Source organism: Narcine bancroftii, chromosome 11 (genome assembly GCF_036971445.1).
Source record: "Narcine bancroftii isolate sNarBan1 chromosome 11, sNarBan1.hap1, whole genome shotgun sequence".
Taxonomy (NCBI): domain Eukaryota; kingdom Metazoa; phylum Chordata; class Chondrichthyes; order Torpediniformes; family Narcinidae; genus Narcine; species Narcine bancroftii.
Window position 1 is genome coordinate 5,542,318 of NC_091479.1, and position 22,002 is coordinate 5,564,319.

General features: G+C 40.2%; 1 protein-coding gene and 1 long non-coding RNA gene across 8 annotated transcripts in view; one reads left to right on the top strand and one right to left on the bottom strand.

Annotated features, from left to right (window-relative positions):
• tjp1a (tight junction protein 1a) overlaps nucleotides 1-22,002 on the bottom strand; it is a 162,080-nt gene that overhangs the window by 52,828 nt on the left and 87,250 nt on the right. For 6 of the 7 annotated variants that reach the window (XM_069902365.1, XM_069902363.1, XM_069902368.1 and 3 more), the window contains 4 exons: nucleotides 20,756-21,044; nucleotides 8,541-8,644; nucleotides 3,845-4,013; nucleotides 2,688-2,835 (listed from right to left, as the gene is read on the bottom strand). In XM_069902365.1, the coding sequence (XP_069758466.1) occupies nucleotides 2,688-2,835; nucleotides 3,845-4,013; nucleotides 8,541-8,644; nucleotides 20,756-21,044 (710 nt within the window). Of the gene's footprint in view, nucleotides 1-2,687; nucleotides 2,836-3,844; nucleotides 4,014-8,540; nucleotides 8,645-13,254; nucleotides 13,334-20,755; nucleotides 21,045-22,002 lie in introns of those variants that run through there. The other variant, XM_069902367.1, reaches the window with a different exon arrangement.
• On the top strand, nucleotides 13,451-14,961 carry LOC138745382 (uncharacterized). Its single transcript, XR_011346231.1, has 2 exons — nucleotides 13,451-13,630; nucleotides 14,647-14,961. It is a non-coding gene; the product is annotated as an uncharacterized lncRNA (long non-coding RNA).

Consider the following 22,002-nt stretch of genomic DNA (forward strand, 5'->3'; position numbering starts at 1 on the left):
GCTCAATTACTCTCTGCTACCTCACTTGGTTTAACACTTTTATATGCACAGGGAAACACAATCTCATCAATTTCATAATTGTCAGACATCGTACAGTGACATTCAACTTCCACAATATTTAAATATGAAGCCGGAAAACATCAAGTGCAGTTTTACACGATAGCATTTAGTATACACCTATTTCGTTCATAGGTGCAAAACAAAGAGAAAATGGCATTCGCGGACTTACAGCGTCCTGAACTTTCAGCACATCTTCGTTCTTCAATCTCCTCTCAAACCATAGTCAACCCAACTTTGGTCATTCTTTCTACCCTGATGTCAGCCTGTTCAACAGAGCCAAAAACCGTGCATTTCCCATGCTCAAAGCAGAGATCTTACAGCTCCAGCCTTGAACAAAGGCAGGAAACTCAGCAGCACAAGGTTGAAAAATTAACCTTTTCTACACAGTGAAAAGAATTAATTCACACATTAGCAAGTGAAAAATCTGCAGAATGTATAGATGGTGAGGTCAAACAGTACAACCATTGAATTTTAGAAACTTCAAACAGTAACAGACTTCCTAGTAGAATAAGATTTAATAAATAGGAGAAAAGGAATGAAGGCAGATCCAGTAAAATTGAATTGCAGAAGGCTAAAAGATTATCTTGTTTCTTCTGGAGGACCTCAGCAGGCCAGGCAACATGCATGGTTTACCAAGGCTAAAATATAAAGGGAATTCATGGGGAAAGAGCTGGGGAAGGGCCAAAAGGTAATATAGGACAGAAGGAGTGGCCTCCTCTGCATCGCTGAGAGTGACTGCTTCATTAAATACCTGTGCTGTTTGTGGCTTAAGCTTCCTGAAACCAACCACTTCAGCCCTCCCAACCATTCCAAAAACAGGTACATCTGTCCTTAACTTCATCCAATGACCGAGGGAGGACAAACCTAGACTTGAGGAAAATGCAACATATACCTTCTGATGATCAGTACCGGAAACTATGATTATCCAGGTCAAGGTTTCCAACCTAATGGTCAGCCTTTAACCAAGGCATGAACATCAATTTTTCTAATTTTAGGTAAACCTCACTTCTATCTGATTTCACTGGCTTCATCTTTTCTTCACCGACTCCTGTTCTTACTTTATCCCTCAAACTCTGACTACCCCTCCCCCCCCACCCTTTCAGTTGTCTCTCCCTTTACCCATCTCTTCAACCTTCTTATCCCCTTCATTTACATACGATTCCCTTTTTACTTTGGGACAATGAATATTATAGCACAGTGAAATAAAGGAGACTACAGAAATACAAGAGAGGGGCTGGCAAAAGTTGAATGAAAGACACACTAGCAGGGAGGACAGCAGAGCAGCAATGGCTGAAGTTACTGCGAGAAACAAGGAAGGTATAGGACAGGAATGCAGTATTGCAAAAAATAAATATTTGAATGGAAAAATGACAACTGTGGCTGCTAGGTCAAAGTAAAAGCACAACAAAGAGCATACAAGAAAGCAAAAATTAGTGGGAAGGTAGAGGATGGGAAGCTTTTAAACCCACTCCACAGCAATCTAATTTTTTTCCTACCTCACCCTCAAAACACTCAATTTTTATATATATATATGCACACACAGACACACACAGACACACACACACACACACAGACAGTCATGGAAATGCCTTCCAGTCCCTGTTTATCTGAGTGAGCTTGCCATGGGGTACCTTGTCAAAAGCCTTAAAATCATATCCACCGCCTGAGCTTGATCAATTTCCTGTCACCTCCTCAAAACACTCAATTAAGCTTGTAAAGAACAACACTCCTCTCACAATGGCTTCTGACTATCCCTGAGAAGACTATGCTTCTCTAAATCTGTGTGTAAATCCTATCACTAAGAATCCTCTCCAATAGTTCACCCACCACTGACACAAGACCCACTGACTTTAGTCTCAATAAAGAGTGCAGATCCAAAACAATGACATTTCTTCCCTGCTGCCATCAGATTCCTGAATAATCAATGAACAAAATACACTGCCTTACTTTTTGTGCACTTTTTAAAATTTATTGTTGTAAAAATGGTTTCATGAACGTTTGCCCTGTGACGCTGCTACAAAACACCAAATTTTGTGACTTGTTCATGACAATAAGTTCTGATTCTCATTCCTCCAATAGCTCTGATTGCAACTAGTGCAGTCTACGAATCCAAATGGTTGAATATACGTCTTTGCAACATACACAAAAAATCTGTTCTCTCTCTGTATTTTGCTCAAAGGGAAAATTGGACCCCAAAACTTAAACCAGTTATCTCCCAGTTCACTCGCTCTAATACATCACCATTAACAACATCTCAGAACCTATTTCAGACACAGATTTCAAACTAAAGTGAAACATTTGAGATATTTTGCCTATTTGCACTAAAAATGGCAGCCAGTTAGATGATAAGAACAGCAGAGCAGTGCTTTGATGCAAAGAAAAGGATTCCTCAGCTATTTCCAGTCCAGGCTATATAAATTCAGGGGTCTACAACAATTACTGAGTGAATGAATGAATGCCAGAAAAGTGACCGAGGTACAATTTTTCCTATTAGTCAAACAGTGAACTAAAATCATTCAAACCAAGAACCAAAATAATTCAACCTCAAAAAAAGGTCAGAGAACAATAAAACTTTTGATACTTTATAAAACCCTCCCCCAACCCCAAAAGAAACGGCTGTGTTCTACCTTCCATTGCTGACAGGCTGTGGAGAATGGTGCGATTGGTCGGACCAGTCTGACCGCTTGTCTGGAGAGTGTGAACGGCTGCGCAGTCGGGGCCTCTCATTTGAATGGTTGGAATGATCGGACACCAGCGAATGGATTTCTGAAATATCTAACAGAATTCACAGACTCTTACATTGTTACATGAAACAAAAGTGTAAAAAAACTAACTACTATTCAACCACACAGGACAATGAAGATTTTGCTTCTTGAACAATTTTGGACTGCTAATCACGAAAATCACCATAAAACTTTTCTATCATATACCTTTTTTGTTAGCTATAACCTTTTTTTTGTGATTTCCTGTCCTATTTTAAGCCTGCTCCAAGCATACAAAACCATGAAGTGCGGTATATCATTGAAAATTCATTTTCTGCCTTCGCACTTGGACTTCTTTCCTGCTAACCTTGCTGCAGTCAGTGACGAATATGGTGAAAGGTTTCACCAGGACAGTGTGACCATGGAAAAGCGGGATCAAAGCAACTGAAAGCCATCGATGCTGGCCGACTATTGCTGCACACTGACACCAGAGGCATCAGATGTTGAGTACAAACGAAAAATCAGCAACAAAATATTTTTAGGTCGGTTGAACCAACGCAACGTGTCAAGATCATGATGCGATTAAACATGCTAAGTACAATAATGTTTCTCAAACTTCCTACGTGATACAGCAAATCTGAAATTATCTTTGAGTTCAGCTTGAAGTCGTTTACCATAATTCCCAATTTTTTTTTCAGGAAGCCGATGTTTTGAAAAAAATTGTTGTCCAGTGCAATTAGTGTGTAGAAGCCCTGTCTGGGGCAGTATTACATGACACATGCACCAATTGCTGGAGTCCCTCAATGAATCTATTGAAGAGTGGATGTGTTCATCCAAAACTGCCTTCTCAACTAAACTGACTGAAGACACATTGCTGCTCTGTGCCAATCTTATCACCACTTGAGTTAATGCATTCAACTTCTGCTGAACATACACGTGTCATTTACACTCCCAAGCCAGGAGCAGAAGGAATAACAATCATCAGTTCAAAATCACTGTAAATGTGTGGAAAAGAAAAAGTGTATATCATGGCTATTGTGATTTATGGTGTGAAAAAAAAAATCATCAGTTCAAACACTTACCATCCATTTCAGAAGCATTTGCAGAAGGAATGCTATCGTCCAAATCAGGCACATTTAGCAGAGTGGCTCTCTCGTCTCTCTGGACCACCATTTTAAGCTTGCCCTTTGATCTTTCTATTAGTTTCTTTGCATCTCCCAATGACATGTTTTCTGTAACAGTGCCATTGATCTGTAATGGAACAAAAGAATCAAAGTAATGTAGAGCTGAACCACAAATAGCACAGTCCTTATCTAAAGGCTGCAGTCACAGGAAGACAATAGCTTGCTTTATGGCACACAGTTGAAACAATGCTGCTTCAGCTGGATGAGAGAAAGCAATCAATGGAAAGAGCAGCAACAACACAAAACTGGAAGCACCAGAATGAAGCACTCTGCCTCACTGCTACTCTTTGACATAGTTAGAATTATAAAATTATCTGAAGAACAAAACAAGATGCTGCTAGTACGGTGTGGAAGAGAGTTTAGGGGGATTGTCAGAGATAGTTTCTTTTTACACTGAGACTCGTGGGTGCCTGAAATGCATTGCCGGAGTGTTCAGGGCACAAGACTCGGAGATGGGCACAGGGATGTAAGAAAAATTGAGGCTTATGGGATAGGAGGGAGGGCGTTATAGAGATTGACCCCATATTGTGGAACAAGGGGCCTGTACTGTTCTATATTAAACCCAAAGCACAAGTTAAAACTCCATTCAATCCCAAGTCACTTGTACCATATTGTACAGACCAAACTAATAAAATTTTAAAACAGTGATGGACACCATAATTCCACAAGATTTAAGGATTGCTCATCAGCAACAATTTTCTTTTATAAAACAACTGGTTGCTGAAGATGATCAGTATTTTAGAGGCTGTTGCATAGTCTTAAGGCTTCTTTCACAGCCATAGTTTCCTCCAGTAACATTTCCACCTCAAGATTAAGGTGGCGTACCACATGGGAACCAGCTAACCCACGTCCACGCCAGCTGTCCAGCAATGCCTTCTGCCCACCAGCTCTTTTTCCACAGCCTATTTTTTTCTCCACTATATATTTATCTAATTTCTCTCTAAAGTGCCAGTGAAAGCTACTGCATTTCAGATTCCAAAGCAGTATAAAATATTATTTTTATTCTTTTTCACTTTGGTTGATTCTCGTGACCTCTAGTCATCAACCCTGTCAAAAGGTGCAACTCCCCAGTCTCCAAATCTCCAGAACACAGATCAGTTAATAAAGAATCAAATCTCGTGTCAGCCTCCTCTCTCGTCTGACGACAGTTTTGCATCGCAGAAAACATTCTCCCAAACCTTATCTGCATCCTGAAATGCCATTACTCATTTCCTGCTCCCTGAGGAAAAAAACTGAAGGTGATATTTCTGAGGCTGAACAATTTTACTCCATTAAAGTCCACAAGAGAGTAGATTTCATTAAGCATTCTCTCAACTTGCTCTGCTAAACAGTTTCTCTTCCCACAGAGGTGGTCTGACCTGTTGACCAATTCTAGTGCTTCCATACACCTTAGAAAATCAACAGATTTTTAAAAATTTTCTGCCACTTTTATTGACTTTTAGAAAATTAGCCCAGGTCTACCTGCACACATACTATTTTTAGAAGAGCATCATTTTATTATTGTCCCTTTTCATTCTTATCAAATTGTATCAGGTCAGATGCCTCCAATTTATATTGCATTCTGCTGTCCATCTGTCCACTCCATCGGCTGTGATCGCGATTCTCTTCAGAAAACAGCATATGGAGTGTTGTTACAATAATTCACTGGAGTAAGGGATAGAGAGAAGTACAATTTTAAAAACGTGCAAGGGATCATCTTTTGCCAATGAGAAATCTATTTAAAAGTCTGATTATACAGGAGGGAGATTGAAAACTTGGCTGAATGGTGCACCAACAACCATCTTGCACTCAATATCACCAAAACCTCAGGAAGGGAAAACTAAAGGGGTGATCAGTGGGGGAAATCAGAGGTGGAGAAGTTGAGCATATTTAAGTTCTTGGAGGATCTTTCCTGGATCCAACACACAAATGGCACCATGAAAAACACACATCAGCGCATCTACCTCCACAGGAATTTGCGGAGGTTTGATATGACACCAGAAACCCTGACAAATTTTGTACAGGAGTGTGGTGGAAAGTGTGCTGACCAGTTGTATCACAGTCTGGTACAGGAATACCAATACCCCTAAGCAATAAGGCCCTCCAAAAGGTAGTGGACGCAGCCCAGGATATTATAGGCAAAACCCTCCCCACTATCGAGAACACCTACAGGGAACGCTGCCATCATAGAGTAGCAGCAATCATCCAGGATCCACACCAACCAGCACCACGCTCGGTTCTCGCTGCTGCCATCGAGAGGTGGAGGTGCCACGAGATTCACACCATCAGATTCATGAACAGCTGTTACCCCTCCACCATCAGACTCCTCCACAAACTCAATCAGGGATGTATTTAAGGACTCTTATTTTTGCACTTTGATTTTTTTCCCCCCTTTCTCTCTGTATTGAACAGTTTATTTATGTTTATTATCTATTTAGTTTTTTAAAAATTTTTTATTTTTCACACTATAAACTATATTGATCAAGATACATGCATTTTCCTTCTTAAATATAGTGTCATTTTCTCCCCCCTTCTCTCCTCCCCTCCCTACCTCCCCTCCCATTTATTTAAAGTTCAGAATATAAGATACATTAAACCCATCAAACAACGTTGTCACTCAATAAAAATAAACAAGAAATTCCACTGAGTCAGTTCTTTTCATTCTCTTCTCCTTCTGTCATTTTAGGTGGTAGATGTCCCCGGTAGGTTTTCTCTATTATGTTTCATGTATGGCTCCCATATTTGTTCAAATATTGTAATATTATTTCTTAAATTATATGTTATTTTTTCTAATGGAATACATTTATTCATTTCTATATACCACTGTTGTATTCTCAAGTTATCTTCTAATTTCCAGGCTGACATAATACATTTTTTTGCTACGGCTAGGGCTATTGTGCACCATCCAAATCGAGTCCAAATTCTTTGTTTTTTATGTTACTTAGGAGGAAGATCTCTGGGTTTTTTGGTATATTGCTTTTTGTGATTTTATTTAATATCTGGTTTAGATCTTCCCAAAATTTTTTCACTTTCTCACATGTCCAAATTGCATGAATTGTTGTTCCCGTTTCCTTTTTACAGCGAAAACATCTGTCTGATACTGTTGGGTCCCACTTATTTAACTTTTGAGGTGTAATGTATAGCCTGTGTATCCAGTTATATTGTATCATGCGTAACCTCGTGTTTATTGTATTTCTCATCGTTCCTGAGCATAACTTCTCCCATGTTTCATTCTTTAAGTTTAGATCTTGTTCCCATTTTTGTTTAGTTTTACCATTTGTTTCCTCCTTCTCCTTTTCTTGTAGTTTGATATACATGTTTGTTACAAATTTTTCGATTATCATTGTGTCTGTAATCACTCTATTTACAGTTCTTTGCTGACACGTGAACGCTGTGTACAGTTATTCTTTGCACTACCAATAAGTGGTAATTCTGCCTCACCCGCAGGAAAATGAACCTCAGGCATGTACGTACTCTGACAATAAATCTGAATCTGATAAAAACAGGAGGAAAACTCCTCTTGAATCTGGAGGTTCATGTCTTAAAGATCCAAAAATTGCTAATTTTGAGCATTCCTGAAAAGCTCAGGTCCAAAACATTGTCTTACTTTTTATGGATGCTGCATCACCTGTTGAGTTTCTCCAGCACTTTTCTACATTGCATTAAACCCCAGTTTCTGCAGATTTCTTGTTTACTTTCATGCTAATTTGGCCATCTTTCACGCAAGATTGTGGCAACAAACTTTGATGCACAAATCAATGCAGTTTTGTAAATGCACAGTTGCATGCAATTTGAAGTGGCACAAAGGTTATCATGAGCATAGTTTTACTCCCCAATTAAGAACAAAGGTCCATTGTAGTCCTTAGAATTCAGCCCTATATTAGATTAGTGAACATACTGCAATACAGAGATCAAGCACGGGTCTCTCTAAATCAACAACATTTAGACAAAATGAACAAACATAAGCCAAATGGAATAAACAGAGGTATCAAAAATAATAAAATTGGAAATGCTGAAAACACTAAATTTTTCGTATTTTCAGTTTTTATTTCATGTGGAAGTAAATGCTGCCTTTCCTAAGCAGCAGGTGTAGATTGTGGGGGTGGGGCTTTTTGATTATGTTCTGAGCTGATTTCGGTACTTTCTGTAGTTTCTTCTAATCTTCAGAGACGAGATCAAGCGTGACAATTGCAAATGTCTACAAAAGCATGGGTTGGGGTGGCATGGCTCGTGTACTGGTTAGCACAGCACGTGGGCCAAAAGGGCCTGTTATTGAGCTGTACATTTAAATTTAAATAATCCCCCACAATATCCCTGTGGAGAGCAAGTCTTGCTTTCAAACCACGGCACCCACTAATGCATTGTATAGAATCACAGTGGTTTACAGTGATTCAAGGCAGCGATCCCCACCACCTTCTCAAGGACATTAGAGTTCAGCCTATAAAGTCCACGTCCCTTTCATGAATAAACAAAATACGATAGAGTAGATTGATTGTATGGTATTTTGTTTATGCTTTTGCATCGAATCATCCACATTCAGTTCGTTCAAAATAGAATGGAGAAAACCTTGAGAAGTAACAGATAAAGCTCTGAAAGGGAACCAAAAGTGACTGACCTTCAGTACTACATCTCCCTCATGTATGTTCCCATCTTTGGCTGCCAGCCCTTCCAAAGAGATCTCCTTCACAAAAATGTGACTTGCCAATCGTAGACCATATTCTAAGAAAAAAAATTAATAATCATTCTAAAAGCAATTATGTTAATCCAGGGTTTTCGAAGAAGGAAATTGAAGATGAGCACGAAATCCAATTCTAAGCAAGAATTTACTGCCACAACATTCTCTGCATCTGTTCCAGTTCAATCATCTTCTCAGAAGTGTTCCCACATTCACACTCGACAGACTGATTTTGTAACTGGTACTTGAGGAAGGGCTCAGGCCCGAAACATCGTTACCTCCAATGGACACAGCAAGATCTGCTGAGTTCCTCCAGCATTTCTGTGTTTTTACAATATCAGTGTCTGCAGACTTTCGTGTTTCACTCTTTGTAACGGGGATGTTAATTCAACTAGTTGGTTTAACAAGAGAATCTCCAGACAATGTGGACTAATGCAATACCAAAAGTGCTAGAGAAACTCATGTCACACAATAAACATAGGAAGTAAAAGACAATCAACATTTCAGGCCTGATAAATGTGGATGGGAATTTTCCACTTCAATTCTGACATGTTTGTCCATGGCCTTGTGTACTGCCGAGTTGAGGTCCCCTGCAGATTGGAGAACACCACCTTGCATTCCATCTTTGCAGTCTCCAACAAGATAGCTTCAATATTGGGTTCTCCAATGTCCATTTGTCCCAATGGACAATAGATTCAGGAGTAGGCCATTCAACCCTTCGTGCCAGCATCACCATTCACTGTGATCATGGTTGATCATCCACAATCAGCACCCCGTTCCTCCCTTCTCCCCGTATCCCTCGACTCCACTATCTTTAAGAGCTCCATCTAACTCTTTCTTGAAAGTGTCCAGAGAATGAGGCAGAGCGTTTCACAGATCCACAACTCTCTGGGTGAAAAAGCTTTTCCTCAACTCCATTCTAAATAACCTCCCCCTTATTCTTAAAATGTGGCCTCCGGTTCTGGACTCCCCCAACATTGGGAACAGGTTCCCTGCCTCTCGAGTGTCCAATCCCTTAATAATCTTGTGTTTCAATCAGATCTCCTCTCATCCTTCTAAATTCCAGTGTATACAAGCCCAGTCGCTCCATCTTTCAACAGATGACAGTCCTGCCATGCCGGGAATTAATCTCATGAACCAACTGCTACACTTCCTCAATAGCAAGAATATTCTTTCTCGAACTTGGAGACCAAAACTGCACAACACTGCAGATGTGGTTTCACCAGGGCCCCATACAACTGCAGAAGGACCTCTTTGCTCCTAGACTCAACTCCCCTTGTTATGAAGGCCCACATGCCATTAGCTTTCTCCACTGCATGCTGTACCTGCTTGCTTACTTTCAGGGACTGATGAACAAGGACACCTAGATCTCATTGTACTTCCCCTTTTCCTCACGACACCATCCTTCCTGCTCTTGCCACCAAAATGGATAACCTTACATTTATCCACATTAAACTGCATCTGCCATGAATTTGCCCACTCACCCAACTTGTCCAAGTCACCTTGCATTCTCATAACATCCTCCTCACATTTCACACTGCCACCCAGCTTTGTGTCATTTGCAAATTTGCTGATGTTACTTTTAATCCCTTCATTTAAATCATTAATATATATTGTAAATACCTGTGGTCCCAGCACCGAGCTTTGGGGTACCCCAAAAGACACTGCCTGTTATTCTGAAAGGGACCCGTTAATCCCTTCTCTGTTTCCTGTCTGCCAACCAACTTTCTATCCATGTCAGTTCCCTACCCCCAATACCACGTGCTCTAATTTTGCCCACTAATCTCCTATGTGTGACCTTATCAAAGGCTTTCTGAAAGTCCAGATTCATTACATGCACTGGCTCTCCCTTGTCCATTTTCATAGTTACATCCTCAAAAAATTCTCTTCGTAAATCCGTGCTGACTCGGACCGATCCTGCAACTGCTATCCAAATGTGCTGCTATGTCATCTTTTATAATTGAATCTAGCATCTTCCCCACCACTGATGTCAGGCTAATGGGTTGACAATTCTGTTTTCTCTCTCCCTCCTTTCTTAAAACGTGGATGACATTAGCTACCCTCCAATCCACAGGAACTGATCCTGAATCTAGAGAACATTAGAAAATGATTACCGATGCGTCCATGATTTCTAGAGTCAGCTCCTTAAGTACCCTGCCCTGCAGACCATCAGGCCCTGAGGATTTATCAGCCTTCAGTTCCATCAGTCTACCCAGCACCATTTTCTATCTAATGTGAATTTCCTTCAGTTCTTCCATTACCCTAGGTCCTCTGTCCATATTATATCTGGGAGATTGTATGTGTCTTCAAGAGTGAAGACAGATCCAAAGTACCTGTTCAACTCATCTGCCATTTCCTTGTTCCCCATAATAATTTCACCCATTTCTGTCTTCAAGAGCCCAACTTTCCTCTTTATATACCGAAATAAGCTTTTACCATCCTCCTTTATATTCTTGGCTACATCATCTTTTCTCCTTGTATTGCCTTTTTAGTTATCTCTGTTGCTCTTTAAAAGTTTGCCAATCCGTGGGCTTCCCACTCATCGTTGCTATGTTATACTTCTGCTCTTTTATTTTATACTGCCCTTGACTTCCCTTGTCAGCCTCAGTTGCCCCTTACACTCCTTAGAATCTTCCTTTCTCTTTGGAAGGAACAGGTCTTGCACCTTCTATTATTCCCAGAACCTGCCATTGTTGTTCCACTTTCATCCCTGCTAGGGTAGCTTTCCAGTCAACTTTGGTCAGCTCCTCCCCCTCATGGCTCCATAGTCCCCTTTGTTTAATTGTAATATTGACACTTCTCATTTTCCTTTCTCCCTCTCAAATTGTAGATTAAAATACCTCCTAATGGCTCCATTCCCTTATCAAATCTGGTTTATTGCACAACACAAAATCCAGAATTCTCTTCTCCCTGGCAGGCTCTAGTAAAAGCTGCTCTAAGAATCCAGCTCAGAGGCACTCCACAAACTCCCTTTCTCCTGATTTTCCCAGTCTGCCTGCATGTTGAAATCCCCCATAACAACCATTGGGTTATCTTTGCATCATGCCAATTTTAACTCTTGATTCAACTTGCACTCTATATCCAGGCTACTGTTTGGGGGCCTGCAGATCACTCCCATCAGGGTCTTTTTGCCCTGACAATTTCTCAGTTCAACCTATACTGATTCAGCATCTTCTGATTCTATATCACCCCTCGCAAGGGACTGAATTTCATTCCTCACCAATAGAGCTACCCTACCTGTCTGTCCTGTCGACAGGAGATATGCTCTTGAATATTCATTTCCCAGCCCTGGTCCTCTTACAGCCACGTCTCCGTTATTCCTACAACATCATACTTGCCAATTTCCAGCTGATTCTCAAGCTCATCCAATTTATTTCTTATACTTTGTGCATTCATATGTAATCCATTACTTCCCCTACCCTTCTCAAGCTTTCTGCCCTGTTAATTCTGTTGTCTTTCTTAACTTTTCTTATTCGCTCTTTCCACATAAACCATATAACCACTTACAGCACAGAACAGGCCAGTTCGGCCCTACTAGTCCATGCCGTAACAAATTCCCACCCTCCTAGTCCCACTGACCAGCACCCGGTCCATACCCCTCCAGTCCTTTCCATGTAACGATCCAGTCTTTCCTTAAATGTAACCAATGATCTCGCCTCAACCACGTCTGCTGGAAGCTCATTCCACATCCCTACCACCCTTTGCGTAAAGGAATTTCCCCTCATGTTTCCCTTATAATTTTCCCCCTTCAATCTTAAACCATGCCCTCTAGTTTGAATCTCCCCCGTTCTTAATTGAAAAAGCCTATCCACATTTACACTCTGTTCCTTTTAAAATCTTAAACACCTCTATCAAGTCCCCTCTCAATCTTCTACGCTCCAGAGAAAAAAGCCCCAGTCTGCACAACCTTTCCCTGTAACTCAGACCCTGAAATCCTGTCAACATTCTCGTGAACCTTCTCTGCACTCTCTCTATTTTGTTTATATCTTTCCTATAATTTGGTGACCAAAACTGTACACAGTACTCCAAATTTGGCCTCACCAATGCCTTGTACAATTTCATCATAACCTCCCTACTCTTGAATTCAATACTCCGATTGCTGAAGGCCAACATTCCAAATGCCTTCTTCACCACACCATCTACCTGAGTATCAGCCTTGAGGGAACTATTTACCACAACTCCTAAATCCCTGTGTTGCTCTGCACATCTCAATAGCCTATCATTTAATGCATGTGACCTATTTAGATTTGCCTTTCCAAAATGTAACACTTATCTGTATTAAATTCCATCAGCCGTTTCTCAGCCCATACCTCCAGCCTTCCGAAATCACTTTTTATTTTACAGTAATCTTCCTCACTGTCCCTTTAACTCCATCCTTATATTTCCAGTTCATTTCCTTTTCCCCCCCCATTACTTAAACACACCAGTGTAGCAGTGCCAAACCTGCCTGCCAGAATGGTGGTCCCACGCCTGTTAAGGTGCAACCTGTCCCTCCCCTGTACAATTCATCCTGATCCCAAAACAGATCCTAGTGGTCTCAGAATCCAAATCCCTGCTTCACGCACCAGTTCCTCAGCCACACATTCCAATCCCCTATCTCCCTCTTCCTGCCCTCACCAGCCCAAGGAAATGGAAGCAAACCAGAGATAATCACCCTGGAGGTTCTAGGCTTTTCAGCCTCCTTCCGAGTCCTCGAAAGTCACACTGCAGAGTTTCTTTCCTCTTCTTCATTTATTGGACATACACTACCACTTCCGGCTGTTCACCTTCACCCTTGAGGATGCCCTGCAAATGGTCTGTGACATCATAGATCCTGGCACCAGGTAGGCAACACACTATCCTTTAATCCTGCCTGTGGCCACAGAAACCCCTTTCTGTATCTCTAACTATGGAACCCTTCACTACCACATCTCTGCCCGACTTCAGCTTGGCTTCACTGCCAATTTTTGGCTTACAGAACTAACCTCCTCTCAGACTGACAATGCCTTCTGTCCAGACAGCTTCCAAGAGGGTGAACCTGTTTTCAAGAGGTACTTCCCCAGGGTCTCCTGTACTCCCAAGTATCCATCCTTTCCTCAATGTCACACGCCCCCCCCCCCCCCCCCCCACCTTTCCAGTAACCAGAGTAATGATCTTGCTGAAGGTCCTGTCCAGAAAACTCTCATTTACCCGGATGAACCGGAGGTTATCCAGTTGCTTCTCCAGTCCCCCAAAACTGTCCTTCAGGAGCTGAACCTGGACATCCTTTCCACAATTTTTAGCAGCCAGAGGCTGACCTCCCACATCATACAAACACCACATTGAATCAGTTTGCCTGTCATTTCTTCACCACTTCTCTTCCTACCCAACTGTAATGTCATCTCCTCTCTCAGCCTCCTCGCCATAGCCTCAGAGGTCCAGGAGATCACTGAAATTTGTGATACATGACACTACAAGCAAACCTTATTCTGGAGGAACTCAGCAGGACTTCAAGAACTGACATTTATCCATTTTTTGGATGCCCAGGCTCCTCTCTGCTTGTCAGGCCTCATGGTGTCCAGGCCCCTCTAACTTGCGCTCCTTGCCGGAATTCCCCACCCCCCTTCCCTTCCTTCAATTGGAGAGCTTTCGGAGGCCTCTGCCCTATTTCCCCCATCTCAGCTGCTTTCTCTTCTACCCTTCTAACCTCCTCCCACCCCATCTTTTATTCAGGTGCTTGACTGATTTTTGGGCACTAAAGGACAAGCACAGACTGAAACGTTGTCTACTTTCTATGGACACTGTGTGACCTGAGTTTCTCCAGCACCTTAGTATATTGCACTAGACCCCAGGATCTGTGATTTTCTTGTTTCCATCTTCCTATTGTTGTTGGTGTATTTTATGCACCAGTTTGCCTGCTGCAAGAAAGCTTGTGTTTCTGTACATTAATATGATACTCATTTATTTTCAAATTTTATTTTATTAGCACGTTACAGAATTGCATTCAGAACTAGTAAATTCTATATATCAAAATAAATACATGCTTTTTTTTAAATCATTTTCTTCCCCCCCGCGCTCACTTCCACAGAGAAAAACCCCAAGAAGAAAGCAAAGAAAAAGGAAAAAAGAACAAAGGAAGAAAAAGAGAAAGAATAGACTGATTTTCAAACAATACTGTGTGGCAGCGCACATCTCCTGTAGTGAACCAGCCCCGCTTGTATCGCAGCACTGGCAGGGCAGCTGCAGAAAGATGGCGCCGTCGGGGCTTGCTGATTACCTCGTGGCTTAGGCCACAGCTCGCGCCCCAGGCAACGTGATGACTACACCGCCACGCGAGGCGGAACTCCCGTTGGCCTTAAAGGGGAGCACGCGAAATTCAAATAAACAGTTCAACTGAAACCTCCACCATGTCCCATGGTGTGTTTCTGTACGTGTAGCAGCCACTACAACTGGATATTACCTTATGAATAAATTGTGACCTAATTATTCTAACACTTACAACTATACCATTATACCTTTTAATATAATGCAATACATAACACAATCAAAATCTATATATAAAAAGACACAAAAAACTATCCAATAAAGTAAAATAAAATGAAACACATTAAGGTGAGGCCGGGGAGTGATGAAGTTCATACCAAATTCTACCAATTGACATATTGTAATTACGTATAAAGTAATTTTGCATATATGGAAACCAAAAAATTATCATATTAGTTCTTTATAGTAATCTTTTCCAAAGGTAGACAACTTAGCATTTCACCATGCCATCTATCTAATACCAAATCCGGGTCCAATTTCCATGAAATGACTATACATTTCCTGGCAACTGCCAGTATGATCCTTAAAAATTCTCTTTGAAACCAATTTAATTTTAAATCTGGACTAATCCTTGATATATCCCCCAAAAGAAACAGCACAAGGTTTCTTGAGAGTTTAACATCTATTACCCGTTGAAGAAAATCTATTAAATTAGTCCAAAAAATCATTCAATTTGGGGCAAGTCCATGTAGAGTGTCAAAAGTTGCCTGTCCCGTTTACATCGAAAACACTTATCCGAATTATGTAACTTCAATCTATTAAGCGTTTGTGGTGTAATATATAACTGATGTACAAGTATGAAACTGTATAACACATTCTATATCCAGCATTTATTGTATTTTACATACTATCATCATCACAGAAATTGGATACAAAATACCCACCTTCTTTACTCCCCTCAAAAGTAATAAATACATTACCAATAAACCTTTTCATATTTGGATTTGATATTATTGCTTCTATTTCATTGTCTTCTAATAGTAAATAAGATGTACTTAATCTTTCTCGTAGATAAGACTTTAATTGATAATATCTGAATATTGTATTATTTTGTATTGCATATTTAGCTTTCAATTGGTCAAATGTCATTAAATATCTGTCTAATTTTTTTTGACCAATTAATAAAATTTATATTATTCAGTGCAAACAGGATCAATTTATTTTGCACAAGTGGCATTCTCACTAATTTATACTATGACAGAGTATACAGAAATGTTTTGGGGAGAAAAATTGGGAAAGGTTTGCTGAAGGAGGTTACATACATTTTAAAACAGATCTTATTTGAAATACTGGAGCTCTCCCCATGCTAGACGTACCAGGGCCTCACAGTTTTTGCAAGAGCTTTGAAGAGTGCTCAAGAGACTTCACTAATGAATTGTTGTTTACAAAAAGCCACAATTTTGGGGAGCTGGAGATTGGAAGAGAACTTGTTGTTCTAAGAGGGTCATGTAGTTTTGCAAACAGAGTGAGTGAAACAGGCTTTCAGAGAGAGAGAGAGAGGGAGAGAGAGAGAGGGAGAGAGAGAGGGAGAGAGAGAGAGAACGAGAGAGAGAACGAGAGAGAGAACGAGAGAGAGAACGAGAGAGAGAACGAGAGAGAGAACGAGAGAGAGAACGAGAGAGAGAACGAGAGAGAGAACGAGAGAGAGAACGAGAGAGAGAACGAGAGAGAGAACGAGAGAGAGAACGAGAGAGAGAACGAGAGAGAGAACGAGAGAGAGAACGAGAGAGAGAACGAGAGAGAGAACGAGAGAGAGAACGAGAGAGAGAACGAGAGAGAGAACGAGAGAGAGAACGAGAGAGAGAACGAGAGAGAACGAGAGAGAGAACGAGAGAGAGAACGAGAGAGAGAACGAGAGAGAGAACGAGAACATTCTACAGTGTTACAGCCAGCAGTAGCTGAGACTGGAACAGGACAAGCTGGCAAGCCTTTCTGGAAGACAGGCTGGTCAAAGCCCTGTAGAATCTGATTTATATAATTTTGCTTAAAACAATTATTTATATCCTGGGGTTTATAGGACATTTGATCGGTCTCATCTCTAGTTGCAATAATAACTTGATTCTTGTTTGGTTTTCAATTGCCATGCTAAAACTTTTATGTGCTTGTTCCCTCAATTCATAATATCTGTTTAGTTCTCATAATCATTTTTTCCATTCTTTAAATTTGCAATGTGTTGCACTGTAACATTTTATTCAAAAGATTTCTTTTTTCTTCTGACAACTATTTTTGTAATTCCTTTTCTAGATTTGATATTTATGCCTCTAAATTATTGAGACATGTACTCCTTTCTAACTTTAGAAGAAAAACATTACCTCTCCATGTATATATGCCTTAATTGCATCCCATAGAACAAATTTATGTCCAAGAATTGTTTTATCTGATTCCAAATAAACTGACAAAAATCTTTTTCAACAACATGGAGATGTTGAACCTCCATCTAAAACTCATATCCTGCTTGTCTTCTAAATATAATGCTAAAACAAAGGAGAATGATCCAAACCTTGCCTTATATTGTTGTACCATACCTTGAAGTCTTGCTGATCATAAAAATATATCAATTCTAGAATATGAATCATGTCTATTAGAATAAAATGAATAGTCCCTTTCTCTAGGATATATCCTTCTCCAAATATCAACCAAATTCAGGTCTTCCATTAGTGACGAAGTTATTTTTCGATTTCAACACACTCTTTGTAGATCTACCCAATAAAGGGTCAAGACAAAATTTAAAATCTCCACCCACTAAAATATTTTCATTAGCGTCCCCCATATTTAAAAAGGTTTCTTGTATAAATTTACCATCATCCACATTTGGTGCATAAATATTCATTTATGTCCATTGTTCAGAAAAAAATTGACAATTTATTAATACAAACCGACCAAATGGATCTAAAACTGTATTTTAATTGGAAGATTTTTATTTATCAAAATAGCTACTCCTCTGGTTTTTGTATTAAAATGCGATGCTACTACCATTCCAACCCAATCCCTTTTGGATTTTTGATGCTCCTTTTCAATTTTCTTGAAAAGCAATATCTACTTTCATTATTTTTAAACATATGTCAAAACGATCTCTCATTATAGGGTTTTGTAACCCTATAATGCAAACTTAAAGAATGAATTTTAATCCTTTACTCGTTGTAAAAATTTTAAACAGTCTTACATTTTCCCCCTTTTCATGATTCCCCTTCATCAGTTCCCGGCTCTTCACCAACTTCTTAAGTACAAAAAACACATTAAAACCAGTAAAAAAATATAGTACTTGATTAAATTCTTAAAAGTAAAAGAGAAATAGAAAAGAGAACCCCCCCCCCCCCCGATAATGCTTTGTTGGGTTGCCACAAGAGTTGCAAAATAATGTCCACAGTTCAGTAGGAACCAGTCAGCACATCTCCAGCTCCTCCGAGTGTATTAAACTCATCTTTGCAATATTTCAAACCGCTTCCAGATTTTTTTCACCACAATAATAACTTTCCATCTTCCACTCTTTGGGTCAATTCTTGATCCATGTCCGGCAAACTTTCTGCATATTCTTGAGCAAGTCCCAGAATCATTCAAAAATAATCTACTTGGACCTCCTTGGACAAATACTTTCAAAGTTGCAGGATAATGTAGAGTGAAAATATATCTCTTCTTCCACAGTATATTTTTAACTGGATTAAAATTCTTCCTTTTCTTCAATAATTCAAAGCTTGTATCAGGATAAAAGAAAACCTTATTCCCTCCAAATTCCAGTGGGACTTTTCTTCCTTTTGCCTGTTTAGCTGCTAATTCCAAGATTTTTTCCCTCTCTTGATAACGAAGAAATTTGATCAAAATAGGCTTCGATTTTTGATCTGGCTGAGGTTTAGGTCTACGGGCTCAATGAGCTCACTCAATCTCAATATCTCCTTTAAAATGCTCTTGCCCAAAAGTCTGAGGAATCCAACGCTGTAAAAATTGAATATCCTTCTTTCAGGCCAATAATCTTATTATTTCTTCGACTAAAATTTTCGAATGAATCCACTTTTTCAGACAATTGCTTATTCATCGCCAACACTTGTTCCAATCCTTCAACCACTTTATCTACTTTTTCTTGAAGAAATTGATTTTCCAAATTAATCCTTTGAATTTTTTCTGCCTCTCTTGAACAAATTCACATACTTTATTAACTTTAGCCTCTGATCTCTTAATATCACGTCTTATTAACTTGAACTCTTCCATACTCAGAACCGGTGTGTCTTGAAATTTAGGGATAACTTCAACTTTCTTTCTTACCCCTTCTTCCAATAATTTCCCTGAGTTTTGTTGTTGTTCTTCTTCCTCCTCCTCTCCTTTTTCTTCCAGCTCCAATAATTTTCCCTCCTCAGTCAGCCTTTTGGACTGCCTGGGAGCCTGTCTCGAGAGCTTAGTAAACCACTCTGACAGGTCCTCCCATTGTGCCTACTGCTCATGCGTGACCCCTCGTGCATGCACAGTCAGGTCACTCCTTTCACCGACTCATCTGGGTGTTCCTGTTGCAGGAACACTGAAGCTCGCTGGAAAGCGAGTCTGGAGGCCCTCTTCGATCGGAGAGTAGGTTTCACTACAGATCCTGGCTTCTTCTCGTTTTTCTCCTGTTTCTTTGTCTTTCTTTGGCGGCATTGTATTTTTTCTTTGACTATTTATAATTTATTCAGATGAATTTTGAACTTTTCACTTTTTTTTTTAAAAAATAAACTTTTTCTTGGAGGAGTCAGATTCTCCATCCTGGCCCTACGTCGTCACTTGACATCCCTCATATGACGCTCTCATTAAACATTTTCCTTTGTGACTGAACTTTCACTCGCATCAGAAATATCCATGAACGGCTTTGAAGGGTGTTTAAACCAAGTCAGCACCACTTTCTCTGCAAGCAAGTCTGCATTCCTGTGTCATGCTGACACACCATCACACCTGGTTACAAAGTTCTAGTACAAAGTGGCATCATGCTTACAAACAAGATTTCTGAAGACTAATCATCAAATTGCTTGAGCAAATTCCATAATCTGACCAGAAGCTTGAAGCAAAAACTCTCAACTCTATCTGACAGAACCAACAGTACAATTTCAACTCTACACATGCATCCCTTACTGCACACTCTTTCATACAACTGAATCCTTGTCCCATCCAAACAAACCATACTAGGCCTCAGTAATCTTGTTTAAATTTAAACCATCTTCAAATGCTTGATCAGCTAACATAACAAACATCCCATTACAATGCCTTGTCAAAGAAGCAATGTTAGCACAGTCCTCCAATAGCTCAGATTCAAATCCAGAGTTGTCTGTAAGGAGTTTGTACGTTCTGTGTCTGCGTGTTTCCTCCCACCCTTTAAATCGTACAGGTTATGGGTTAATTAGGTACATTTGGGCGGCACAGGCTCATGGGCCAGAAGGGTCTCCTACCGTGCTGTAATTTAAAGCACTAGCTGGGGATTGAGTCTGCAAAGGGCAAGCAAGAGGTTTAGAAACTGCACCTCAGTAGATAAACACCATGGATGAACTGTTATGATGAAAAGCAAGATAATATTCTAAACTAGGGATAACCCATCACAGCCACATGGGACCATGGGCAATTTAGTGAACAAGCTTTGTTTTCTGTGTTCATGCAAGAATTGTCTGGAAGACAATTAAAACCATCCCTCCAACAACATTATACATGTTCAGCATTTCAACTCATCTTGACAACAGTTTGAAACTGCCACAAGAAAACCTTGTCTAAAGGTCAATTAACCTTCTGAAGGTGAGTTGGCATTCATAAGGCAGTTCATTTCATTCTATTTCCCAGTCAGACCAAATCCCAAAATCCTTCAAGTTTAATGATCTCAACATATTAAGATAGTTGTGAAGCTACTGTTTTTCTAATGTACACACCTTCACTCTTCCTTGACTTTACTAATGTCACCTTGATAGGTTTCGGTGGGAGATTTGAAGAGACCGATCTTCGCTCCGATCTTGGTGACATGCTCCTCTCTCTATTTTCACGCCTCCCTATGTTCCTCTCACTCCTTCCCCCCACATAAGGACTAGGCCCGCTTCGTCCGCTTTTCTGATCATAAACTTCCTCGTCTTCATAGCTATCATCCTCAGGTTCCAAAATGGGCTGTCGATCTGGCTCTGCTCTCGTTACTGGCATCTGAATTTTTCTTTTCCTCCTAATTGTCTGGAAACATTAAAAAGACAATTTGTTAGAGCTTAAACATTCATTGCTTCTATTTTTACTAACTTCTATTGAAATTCCTGTTGCTGCAATTTCAAATACTCTCAACAATTTACAGCGGGTCAAGTCCTACTTCTTACAGCTCTACATTGTCAGAGATCCGATCTTTCATTTAAAATATAAAACAAAGTTCTATCTGCCCTCTTACATAGGAATAACAGATGGAGTTGCATTTTTTAAAAAAGGACAGCCAATGTCCTCTATCAGCATTTTTCTCCATCTACACAAGTGCAGTATCTTGCTCTACTGTTTGCTACCTATTAAGAGTGACCTATTTCATTAGCTGTCGAGGGTTTTCGAACATCCTATCCAAGTAAAAGGCACAATACAAGTTCTGAATTTTAGGGTGAGGGTCAAAAGGAACAGACAAGCACCATGTTTATTTTTTTGCTGTGGGTCAGCTACATCACAGGTTACGTTGGCAACTTCCTCAGGCATCCGGTGTCAGAATCATGGTCAAACGCAAGAAAGCTTAAAGCTCACAATAACCTCTCAATAGCACAAGAATAGCCCGGTTTCCTTTTGCTGTCTCTAGCATTAATCCAAGCCAGACTGTCACAGTCACATTTCAGAGCAAACAAAGAGCAAGTGAGAAGAAACACAAGCAAAGCAACAAACAGCGCCACCCTGATGGGAAACGCGGCAGCAATGGGATCATGAACATCAATGCATCTTACAAGCACAGAACAACACAGAAACACGCCCTTCGTTTCAGCCAAACCATTTTTCTGCGTAGCTTCATCAATCTTCATATGGACCAGAGCCCTTTCTATCCCTCCCATCCATGGACTATCCAAATTTCTCTTAAATGTTTAAGTTAAGCCTGCATCCATAGGCACACTCTCACCACTCACTGAGTAAGTACCTTTAAGGCACGTTCTCTTGTTCTTGTCTCACCCAA